Raw genomic sequence first — 12,843 nt, forward strand, 5'->3', positions numbered from 1 at the left:
ACACATAAAACAGACCCATTATACAAATAGAGAAATGTTAATAGAATAGACATCCATTCTTTGTTCTAGGTTGTGTCCCTCTCTTTTTGTCCCTTTTCTTGTTGTTTTCCACTCTATGTTTTGTGTTTTGTACTCAGCTGACTTTTCATGCTGTCTCAAAAGTATGGAGTCAGAAAGGGGTCAAAATGGTTGTTAAATCTTAGTTGAAACTGAAAAAAGAAAAGTTAAAAAAGAAAACTACTTTTAAGGGTAGGCTTAAAACTTTCCTTTTTGATAAGGCTAATAGAGTGGCTAAGGTTATCCTGAGCTATCTCTATAGTTATGCTGCTATAGGCTTAGACTGCTGGAGGACAAAAGGATGCCCTATTTCATCATTCTGCTTCATTCTATCTCTATTCTCCTACCCTGCAGAATCTGTTAGTTCAATCTCTAACGTTCTGCTCTCTCTGCTTTTTCTCACAGTAGCTTCATCTGGTCTGTTCCTGTTTGGCTGTGACTCCATCCTGGAGAGAAATATCAGCTGTCCTGCTGCCCTCAAGACATTTGTTTATAGATGTTGGAGATCGGCCAGTTTTACAGTGTAGTCCTGTTTCTCTGACTGTGACTAACTGGATGTGCTCTCTTCATCCTCTGATATGGGAGCTGGCTCGGAGCTCGTCTGCCTGGCTGTGAGTTTGCTGGACGGGGCCGCCTTTTACAGTTGCCTTTTGTATCTCTGCTTCTGTCTCCTTGAACCCCAGTCGGCCTCAGCAGATGGCCGCTCACACTGAGCCTGGTTCTGCTGGAGGTTTCTTCCTGTTCAAAGGGAGTTTTTTCTCTCCACTGTCGCTACAAGCATGCTTAGTGTGAGGGATTGTATTCGAGTCAATGAGTCGATGCAATCAACTGGTTTTCCTTAGATAGAAAACTTTGAATCAATCTGACTGGATGATCTGGTGAACTGGAAAGTGCCTTGAGATGACGTGTTGTGAATTTAGCGCTATATAAATAAACTGAATTGAATTGAATTGTACGAAAAATAACCTTTTAGTAATGTACAAAAAAATATTTAATTACTTAGTTTTTGGTGTGTTTTTTTTTTAAGCGTATGGCGATCTGACCCTAAATTGTTTGGGTTGTTTTGTACATGACTAAAGGGAAAAACACAAATCTGATGTCTTGAGCATGCATAGTGACTATGGGTATGCTCATCTGAAAAAGCAAGGGGATATACAGTGTCTGCCTCTTCTGAGGCCTTTCTTTTCCTCTCATATACTTCATAGACACTTTTTCGCTTATCACCCTCAGCCATTTTCAAAGAACCGCGTTAAGCATTACCAAAAGGAAAGTTTTAAGCCTAAACTTATAAGAAGGCAGGAGGTCGCTGCCTTACAGACTAAAATGGAGAGGTGGTCCAAAACAGAGACTGTATCCGGAAACCTGGGATTTCAGGTCACCGTAAACTAAACACTGAATCTTTGACCATTTCCATTTTACATCTTCCACAAACTGGGGTCTCCTCTCATGTTCTCTTCTTTTGAGCTCAGTCTATTTATTTTCTGTGTATTTTTAACCTGTAGTATCACTTCTAGTAAAGATGCCCTCCTTTTATTTGATGTTTTATTTAACAAAGGCCTCTCTGCACCATTGGAATGAAGGAAATAAACTTGAAAGGAAATAATGTTTGCTCCTGATCCAGTATCGATTGAAGAGACTCATAAATTCTTCACGCTCACCCCTGTGGCTGATAATATTTTAACATCTTCAATTGATTTCTAAAGCATACATAACTTATTTTGACCCCATTTGTAACAACTCTGAAAATTCATTCCTGATACGTAGATTGAATCATATATTTAATTTTCCTTTAGGCAGCAGCACTGTCCCATTTGATCTCAATGTTTAATTCAAAGTTCTAGAAGATGCTTTTGATGGATCGGTTCTGTAGAATAGATGAGAAATATGACTCCTCCTTTTTTTTCCTGTCTATCAAATCTCAGTTTTCAAAGAGTTTAAATAACTTTTAACTTGAAAAATGTTTATCTTTTTCTCTCTATCAGTAATTCCTTTTATGAACTTGGGAGCATTACTGTTTTGTTCATCATCTGATGGCTTCAAATATCTCACATGCACCCTAATGGGAATGATTGTCCTCACATCATCGGGTCCTCAGCATCTTTGCTAGATATCTAAGGGAACAGCCAATGGGAGGAAATTTAAAGGAGAAGTCTGGCCATATTCAGAATTCAAACTTCTGAAAGTACTTTAAATGTGAAATTATTCCATCCTGTTCAATAAATGATCAGTGTTTTTAATTCAGAGTAATTTTCATGTGAATGTGCTTTACTGGAGGCATCCATGTTTGTCAAAGAACACTACTGCCACCTACTGGTTTGTGACGTCACGGTGCGGTATCGGCTGTTGATCAAGTCCCAGTGCTGTATCTGGTGTTTGTCACAACGCGCTATTATCCAAGTCATCTTGAAAACATTCTTCTTCCAAATGTTGGCTACATATTACGTGTTTTTTCTCTGGCCAGAAGTTCGATGGCAAATCCTCCCTCTTCAAGTTGGCAATCCAACAACGAACCCGTCCGTGGAGGATCAGGAATCAGAAAGGTGAAATAACACTTTTTTTTTCACTTTTCCCCGATGTATTCCAACATCCAGCTGCCATGCACGTGGGCATTGTCAGTTTCACTATAGCTCTGGTGAATTTCAATGGTGAAGTCCTCTGGAAATCTTCAATAATTGTTGTTGATTGCAGATGTGTCTAGTAGTTCCCATTGATTTAGCTTGTAAAGCGGGGAGAATGGCGCTAGGCTTACAGCACCGTGACGTCACTGCTGGAAGATGGCAGGAGGGAGGGGCTACTATATTTGGGAAAAAATGGCTGCCCCCAGACTCAGTGATCATAATGAAAATAATATTTTTATTTTCAATGCTAAATTCACTAAATCACAGCGAACATATTAGTTTAAGGTATAGATATTGATCCACTGATCCAGGGCCGTGCAGAGACCACTAAAGGGGCAGGTGCTCAAAAAAAAAAAAGGGCACATCTTATCGCATTTTAGGACAGAATATTAACAAAGTCACATAGCTTTCAGAGTTTAATGAACAATGATAAATTACAAAATTGTGAGACATACAATCAAAGCAAAGGGAAATCTCTACATAGAACATAGAACTATGCATATGTAAAATATTTTATTAGTAATTTCTTTCTGCAGGTCTATTTTGTTATAGGAAAGTATTACAATATTCAAACCTGCAATTTAGCCAAAGATGTAAATCAGAGCTGGACCACCAGACATATTTTGTGTTTACAGAATTAAACTGTTAAAAATGCATACAAGGGCACAATGCAACCTTTTAGTGTACTGTAATCTATAAAAAGAATGTCTGCCTGGTTTGCTGTACTGACAGTGGAGATGGAGACGGTCCATTCAGAAAAGCAGAGCTGCTGCATCAAACTTTAACGTGGAACTGCAGAAAAAAAAGAACAAAAGCAAACATTTTATTAATGCATGTCACCATGAGAAAAGCCTACTCTGTTTGTGTCTTAGTGTATTTTGTAAGTACCTATATACATTTTCTTCAATCTTTCCTCTTCGTTTTTTCTTGTCAGTTTCTCTTTTCTTTTTTTCCTCATTGTCTCATCTTTTCTGTGTTGAGTGAAGGTCAATGTCTTATTTATTTCAGTCTCTTGCCTTTCTTTTCCCCCCAAACTAAATCCAAGATTATGATCCAAAAACGTATTTTCCGTCATGGTGATTTAACTGTTTAAAAACAAATTTCCAACTTTTAAGTATTTTTGCTATTTTTGTTCTCTTTTGTTCACAGCAGCAGTTTTCTGTTAGCCATGTCTTTAAAAATGTTAACCTCACTGTGAATGATTGGCACATCCTTCTCGATGCCAACAAAAGAAGGTCTGACAACCGATCCTCCTTGCATAAGCTGCGCAGTTTTGTTTTCACCAGCTTCATACATTATATCTGTCATATATCTATCATGGTAGTTCTGGATGAGTTCTCCTTCAAGATACATTTACCTAACGCTAGAATAAATGAAATGTACATCATGCAGCAAAAGAAATTAGAAAATCGGACATATATCCATTATGGAGATGATAGGTTTTTGACGGGCGATGTGCCCCTACTGCATAAGTAATACTGAAGAATGTCCTACTATCATTAACGACACAGGGAAGCTTTTTAGTTATCTTGCTTTGCTAGCAAAGTCATTAGCTAGCAGCTAGCTCATAGCACAAGAACAACAGCCTAATGTCTGTATGATAAAAATACTGAATCGATAGATAAGAACAGCTTTTCCTCACCTGGCTGTCTCCTCCCGCTCAGTAGTTCTTCAGAGAAAGGCGCGCCACGTCCTATACTTTCCTCCGTTTAAACCGCTACTCTTTGCTAAAGTAGAGAAATTATACAACGTTCAAAGTTTTCCATTGTCTGACAAGTAGCAAGCCTACTCCAGTATTTTCACCAAAAATTATGTTTTTTAATTCATACTGCCTCTGTTCTGTAATCATTACAGAACAGTTTTTTGTGAATTAAAAAACATAATTTTCAATGTAAAAGACTAAAAGCACAGAGTAAACAGTGTTTTAGATCAAACAACACTGCATCATCCATGGGGCTCATTTGGTTTCACTTACATCTCTATTCAGGTTGACATTGGAGAGGCGGTGCAGACTGAAGACATAGCCATCCGTCCGATCATGGTTGATCTTGCTTAGGGCCAAATGAGCAGCGGCCACAGTGTAATGTGGAATGTTCGCTACCTTAAGCTCCGCAGTTAGCCGCCTTATCTGACTGTGCGAGAGGCAAGTGCGTCGTCACCGGCAAAAGGTCAAAGGTAACAATGTGACCGGAGGGCTTATTGTATTGTTTTTCTTGCCAAAAAAAGATAATAATAATAATTTCAGTACATGTGTCAAAAAAAAAAAAAAAAAAAAAAAAAAAGGGACCAAAAGGGCACATTGGGATCATGGAGCAAAAGGGGCAGGTGCTCAAGCCCCCTTAGCCCCCCCCCCTCTGCACGTGCCTGCACTGATCATTCCTTGCTGACCGGACTTTTCCTTAAAGTTACGACACAATGCCTCATTTGATAACTTTGTCTGCATTAATTAAATCTGCTGGGTTTCTTTTATAAGATCACTTAATTCAGCCATTCACCAAAACACTTTAAGTTGACTTAAAAAAATTTATTGCCTCAAAAAGGTCATTTTTTAAAAAGTTTTTAGCCATAAGTTTGCACTGCTTAGCCGACTAACCTGTGCGACACATGCTAATGTACACAACTTCCTTTTAGTTTTCATCCATAATCTGTTTGTTTCTGTTGCCAAATGGAGACCTGTAGTATTTGTAGAAGGCTGGATCTGAATACAGTAAATTGTAGCTCCTAGCTTCTAAACCTTCACCTCTAATCAGGTCAACAGTGAGAACTCTATCATGACTAAAAAAGGGAACTCCAGACCAGGGCATGTGAACAGAAGACCTCTGATTGGTCAAATCTACATCTGCTCTACACTATGCGTATTTCCTGTTTGGCACCTTACCGGCTTGTTTTGTTTGTATGACCGCCATTGTGGAAAACGACTGGAGAAGATGGACCAGCTAGAAGAGCGAGGTGCCCAAGAACGCTGGGATCCTTTTTCCACCTGGATCTCCGCTCTTTTTGGCCCTCATGTCCCTCTGTTGTCGCACAAACTTTCCCCCACTTCCTCTCCGCCTCGGCCTTATCTAGACCCACAGCTAGTTGCTGATTGTCCCTCTGATGTTGTGGTGTGGAATATCATAGCGCAGACCACGCTCCAATACAGGGCATAAATAAAAAATGTCTGCATCATACCTGCGACACACTGCTGCGGGAGGATAACCAGCCCTTAAGTCTACCATGAATGCAGCACACAAGAGACATTACGTGTTGAAATGAGGGGCATCATCAAAGTGTTTGTTTTCAGATAGAGCAATGTTAAACTGATGTCACAATAAAGGCTGGCTTATTGTTTTCTTTACCGCCTTGTTCTTATGATTATTTCAGGCTAACACTGAAGTGCTAACCCAATTTCCTCCGGTTAATGCGCTTTTACTTGCAAAGAAGACACAGAAACGTACTGGAAAAACGTTAACATGTACATTTAATGTAATATTTTTGAACAACACAATTATGATACATGATGATGTTTCCATAGAAACGGACGAATGCTGCTGACCATCAAAGGACATTACTTCACCTACTGGTGCCAATTACAGCATGGCTTAGTGTGAGAAACCAGTGGGATATGAACCACATCATTAAATTTAAAAAACAAGCTCAGGTATGGACAGCTAAGATGGTTTTAGGGTTTCTTCTGACCTGCAACAATTTCTAAGCTACTTGATTGCATTTAGAGGGCGGCAGGTAAATGTGTGACTGTTTTTAAAAAGATAGAGTGAGAGCAGGCGGATTGGAGATCTGTTTCACACAGCATTTAAAGGAAAAATCAAGTGGTATTCAGAATACAAACTTCTGAAAGTACTTTAAATGTGAAATTATTACATACTGTAAAATAAATAATCTGGTGAATTTCAATGGTGAAGTCCTCTGGAAATCTTCAATAATTGTTGTTGATTGCAGATGTGTCTAGTAGTTCCCATTGATTCTGCTTGTAAAGCGGGGAGAATGGCGCTAGGCTTACCGCACAGTGACGTCACTGCTGGATGATGGCAGGAGGGAGGGGTTACTATATTTGGACAAATATGGCCGCTCCCAGACTCAGTGATCGTGATGAAAATTTTTTTTTTAATAAAAAAAAAAAGAATCACTCAAAATTCATTTAAATTAATTAAATCACCGCAAACACATTAGGTTTAGGAATAAATAAGGATTCATTGATTATTCTGTGGTGACTGGACTTCTCCTTTAAAGTTGTACGGCATTAAGTTTATCACAATCTTTGTATCGCGTATACACATGTACAACTCGGGTAAATCTCTTTCATTTTAACAATAACCAACCAACCAACTAATGCTACCACTGCACCGGGCCTTAGCTAGGACAATAGGCTAAAGGCTTAAGCTTAAACTGGAAACCAGGTTCTGATAAGCCTCTGCTGAAAATCAAAGGCAATTAACATCAAATAAGTTAGCCTAAGTAAGAAATCAGAGACTGAGAACCAACAGATGATGTCTGAACCTGTTGAACCATGGCATCTGTACCTAACATGCAGTTTGGTTTAAACAAATAACAAAAAACACAGAACTTTTTCTCATTTTTACTCTCTTATTGAATAAAAGGTTGACTTTTAAAGTCTATGATAATTCTAGAAATGCCTGTGAGGATTTTCTTGAAATGACCCTCTTTAGTTACTATGCCTTGCAGATGGATTCACACCTATTGAACGTTCATATTTTGCCATGTTGCAGCCATCAGCTTCAGGGCATTTGATTGAATCAAATTAAAATCCTATCGTGACAGATTTTTGTAATATTGGAAATCGATAGATTGTGATTAAAAATCTGGTCATTTACACCTGTGCTAAAAGAATCTGATAATGAACGTACTCTGATATATTCAGATTTTTTTAAATTTATACTATTTGCTGTGTTGACATTACAACAAGCAGAATATTACGTGAGGTATAAACCCTTCTGCAAGCCACTGTAAAGACCGCATTAACATTTTTTTTCACAGGAAAAACACTGACAGATAGGAAAACTGACTCTCTGCCTAACCTCTGAGTCCAAACATCAAACTATTGAGTCCCATTTTACACATTTAGAACAAACTTACATCAAGTTTTATCATTTGGTGTAACTGGTGTAACAGCACTAAATTAAACAAAGTGCTGTTACCTTATGAGACTATTGTCTTTATTGTTTTTTATGAAAACTACATTTTATGGCCAATTAAATGTTCTTCCTGTTATCTGGTAAAACTTTTGATTAAATGGGTGGAAGAACTTCTGCAGTTTAGTCACTACTGACAGGTCCACCTCCGGATGGATGCGGCCCTTGCTGCCTGCCAGGCACTTGTTGAAGACAATGTTAAATCGCAGACAGTAAAATCCCCTGGTGGCATTAAAGTACAGGTTATACTGGCTAATTCTGGAGGGAAGGTTGAGGAAGCGCTCAACCAGCTGCAGCTCAGGCAGCGGGTCTGTAATGAGGCGATCCCCGTCCACTATATGGAACTGCTCCACGGGGAAGTACTTGAGCCAGCGCTCCAGGTGTTTTGTGTAGATGCTTGTCCGAACTGCTTTGTATTTGGTGTTTACTTCGCAGGTGTTGGCATCAATGGCCAGATTTTCGAATTTGTAGTAAGTCTTGTTCTTGCGCTCCTTGCCCTCGAGTACCTGGGTGTAGTCGGACACGGCCCGGGTGGTGGGCTCTCGGACGATAATCAGCAGCTTGATGGAGGAGTTCATCTTGAAAATGCGCTCGGGAACCTCCTCCGTGATGAAATAGGCAGGGCTCTTCTCGATGGTGATCTGGTGAGGGAGGGAGAAGGGCATTTTACCCCTGTACCAGTCAATGCCCCGGGCGTAGTTTTTGTCATTGTCAAAGAAGTGAATCTCCTGCGAAGCCTTGACGACAGCCGGATGGAGGTTGAGCATTTCCAGCAGGGCGCGGGTGCCGCCCTTCCGGACTCCAATGATGATGGCCCGAGGCAGCTGCTGGACCAGGTTGTGAAGGCGTATTTGATCTTTGGTGGCATTGCCCTTACGTAATTCATGGAGCAGCCCGCGTTTGAACTGCAGCGTTCGGAGAGGGATTTGCTCCGGCTCAGGGGGGTGAAATCTGCTCTCAATGGGGCAAATTGGTTGAAGCCTGATAGAAACACAGATAAACAGATATCCTAAGAATTTAAAAAAACATTTATAATCTTTCATACAATAAGTTAAATATATAAGGAGTAATTTCATTCTTTTAAAAATGTCCTTCTAAATGCAAAAATAAAATCCTCTGGCCAATGCATCAGCTGCCAAATTCCTGAGATTAATGATGTCAGAAAGAAGGCCTCACAATCTTAACACCATGATATACAACAAAAAACACTGTATACACATTGTAGGACTGGCTGAAGTTGCAACTGATCTGGCCACTTCCTTAAACACAGGATCTAAGAAGTCTTTTTCTCAGCCTGATGCACAAACATCAAACTGACCTGAAGTGTTATGACGGTCTAGTTAGAGCAAATATCACTTCCCCTCCACATGCAGCACTTCTCCCTGCTACAGTTTCCCTAAAGGTCAAAGAAACTCATAGATGAAGCAATTGCTTCTGCACACTGCTCCCCCACACCTAGGTCAGAATTGTACTATTCATCCATCCATTTGTGACTGTCAGTGCCTATCTCCAGAAGTCTCTACCTGAACGGTGGAGTACAGTCTTGGGAGGAGGCCAGTCCATCACAGGCATACGTAGTGAGGACCGTGTGTTGACTTCCATTTATTTTTACTCATTTTCAACCCTTTCTATGCCCTAAAACTAACCATTTCCAATGCATACCTCACTCTAACCCTAGTCCAATTGACACCTTAGCCCTAAACCTAACCATTAGCAAAATAGCTTGTGAGGACCAGCAAAATGTCCTCACTTTACAACAACTGGTCCTCAATCTGATGGTGAAATTGGAAAAAAAATGGTCCTCACTCTGATGGCTAGAAAGGAAAACACACAATCACGTTTGACTTCAATTGACTTCCATTCATTTCTAACCAATTTCTACAGCCTAACTGTGACCTTTACTCTAACCCTAACCATTACTGGTTCATACATAAACCTAACCTCAACTGAATTCACACCTTAGTCCTAAACTATACCCCAGAAGAGAACTTTACCATATGGGGACCAGGCTTTTGGTCTCCCTAATGACATAGGTCCCTATGACACGACTGTGTAAACAGCCTTTTATTTTGATCTTCTGGAAAAGATTGTGTTGTTAATGCTCTGGCTCCAGTTGGAAAATAAATGAAATATCGCTAGATGCGCTCCAGCACTACCATCCATGCTTACTTCTGTAAACAATGAACACGCTTTCTACTTGCGAAATGACTGCGTCCTATACTGCGCATGCAGGACACTGTATAAATGCAGTTCACATGGAAGATCACATACAGTTTATATATATATTTGAAAATGTGAACAACCTGTAAAAACAATTGGATTTCATAGAAGGAAATTAGAATTGCACATTAAGGCCTGCAGTGTTAGCCTGGGTGCCATTCCGAACTTAGTCCCGCCCACAACGTTTGAGGTCGGGAAGGTCGGTCTGGCATTGCTCAGCAGTAGCGCGAGTATGCTCGCACAATATCTGGCGGGCCAATTAAATTGTCAGGGCGGGCTTTATAAGATGATGGACAGATGATCAACAGTAACGTAATCAACCACGTGACCAAAGCGCGCTTGGGTGACAACAACAATGGCTGCCGCCGGAGAGTTGAGGTGAGTAGATTCTGCTATTAGGTCTGTTCTAGAAGATATCGACAGCAAATTAATTTTAAAAGAGGAACAGAGAAACGCGATCAATGCTCATCTTATTCTAGGCATGCAACTGCACGCTTTGATTTTTGTTGACATCAACTATGCGTCGCTTAATTCCTCTTATTGGTTGTAGGTCTATCCAATTGAGTGCAGAGGCATTTTTTTCCTGGTTCGTTCGAAACACGCCCCATAATCACAGCTCTATGGAGCAGTATCAGACTCCTATTCTGACTAGAATTGAGTCGGACTACGTCAGGCTACTGCAGTGTGATTGTATCTCTAGTTTTCATGTGTCCAATGTTTTCCTTCTGCTGAAATGTTCGTCTTTTGAAATTTGCTTTTTTTATATATATCTCAAACTGTACCCTAAAAAGGATAACGTGTGATATATAATTCCCCCCCCCCCCCTCCCGCCCACAATGTAGTGCCTATCGTTCCACAAAGATAAAGGCAGCGCTATAAGGGAACTGCCTCAAGGTGGGCAACGTTCCACGGCATGCATGGCCTCGACCCCCAATGCATGTGATATATGTGGTGAAAAATTAGATCTGAAACTGAAATGTCGGTTACAATGCAAGTTGTAGCGGACAATAAAGAAATTGACTGATTGATTTGTTTGATTTCACTGCCTTGGTAAACTAACCCACCATCACTGGGTGTAGATAATAGAGATATGAGTTCTAGAGGGGGATAAAAAAGGCCTGTCATGGTTATTGAAGGAAGAAGAGGGAGCTCACCCCATACATAGATGACCTAGAAGATAACATTTCCCAATATACATCCACACTTTTACCACACTGCAAAAAAATAAAATAAATCTAAATAGGTTGTTTTTTCTTTAAATAAGTGAAATTTTCCGTGAATTGAGGAGGAAAGTGAGAGACTGCCAATCAAAAAAGACAATTTATAGTTAAAAACAATTACATTGTCTTATTTCAAGTGCATAATATCTAATGATCTTATTTTAAGAGCAAAAATACTAATTCTTTTGGCAAAATCATATTATTTACCTACTTAAATTAAGGGTAAATGCACTTGATTTAAGATTTGTTTTACTTATATCTATATTATTTTTGCAGTGCAGTTTGTCTTCGCAGACAGGATGTTTCCTGCTTTTAATTAAGACAAAATAAGATTCCATGGTAATTTCATTCTGAAAAGGATGCACACAACATATTACCAGTTTTAGGAAGGACTAAAAATTAGAAATAGACTTTTGCATTTTGGGGGGCAGGTCTAATTTTTTTTGCATGATTCATAATCCTATTAAAGACTTAATTTCATAAAACAATTGATAAATTAATAAAAACAAATTCATATTTTGACTGTGAACCTTAATTTTTATAATTAAAACTGCCAACATAGCACAAAGTGTACATTTTTAACTACCACACCTTTATGTTCTTTGTACATATTTTGCTTTTGCTTTGGGGAAAATTTGTTGTTAAATCTGTTGATGTCCAGATCACATTCTCTCCTATTTACACTGCAAAAATAGAAATCTCAATACGTTATTTTTTTCTTAAAATAAGTGCATTTTTCCTTGAATTGAGGAGGTAAGTGAGACACTTTGCCAATTGAACAAGACGATGTCCTTTTAAAATAAGAAAAAACAATGTTATCGTCTTATTTCAAGTGCATATTATCTAACTATCTTATTTTAAGAGTAAAAATACTCATGCTATTGGCAGATCATCTTATTTACCTGCTCAAATTAAGGGTAAATATACTTCATTTAAGAATTTTTTTACTTATTTCTGTTTCGTTTTTGCAGTGTAGGAGAGAATGTCATCTGGAGATGTTACAGCAGATTTAAGATAATGCCCAATCTCTTCAAAACGTAATGCTGTATTGTTTTCATCAAAAGTTTTTTAACATATGCTAAATGTCTACAAAAACTTCTAAATGAAGTAGAATTCCTGGTTAGTGCATACAGTATTTAGAAATAAATCTAACTCAGGATGTCTTGTATGTCAGAGGACTGATCACTCACCTATCCAAAGTCCCAACCCTGGCCACTAGATAGAGGACGCTTCCGATCACGAGGCTGCCCAGAACGAAGAGCTTCTGTCTCAGCAATGCCTGCTGTTTGAAGAGCATGGCCCTCCATCAATCTTCAGGACTGCGTCTTCAGCCTGCAGAGAGGCCAGCACATGAACCACTCATCAGCAGCAAGGAGAGACAGCCTAATGTTTATTAACACACACTCCATCAAGTCTTACAAGTGATTAAGCCACGCTCACCCACGCCTGCAATGTGCTGCAGTGGCATTAGAATCTAATGATCAGATGGAAATGCACCGCCACCACTTTGCTTACATCGATTTATTTATTTCAGACAAGCTGAGAATCCAATTGAACCCTGTGTAAGACTGCGACCTT

General features: G+C 39.4%; 1 protein-coding gene across 1 annotated transcript in view; it reads right to left on the reverse strand.

The window, feature by feature from the left end:
* Window positions 1–7,814: 7,814 nt before the first annotated feature.
* Window positions 7,815–12,843, reverse strand: part of LOC119790778 (heparan sulfate glucosamine 3-O-sulfotransferase 5) — a 65,917-nt gene continuing 60,888 nt past the window's right edge. Inside the window, exons 2-3 of the mRNA XM_038296498.1 lie at window positions 12,456–12,597; window positions 7,815–8,806 (exon numbers count right to left, since the gene is read on the reverse strand). Of these exons, the coding sequence (XP_038152426.1) occupies window positions 7,876–8,806; window positions 12,456–12,562 (1,038 nt within the window). The 5' untranslated portion in view covers window positions 12,563–12,597 and the 3' untranslated portion in view covers window positions 7,815–7,875. The remainder of the gene's footprint in view (window positions 8,807–12,455; window positions 12,598–12,843) is intronic.

The sequence above is a fragment of the Cyprinodon tularosa genome, unplaced genomic scaffold, assembly GCF_016077235.1.
Source record: "Cyprinodon tularosa strain WSP-4 unplaced genomic scaffold, ASM1607723v1 ctg370, whole genome shotgun sequence".
NCBI classification, from domain to species: Eukaryota; Metazoa; Chordata; class Actinopteri; order Cyprinodontiformes; family Cyprinodontidae; genus Cyprinodon; species Cyprinodon tularosa.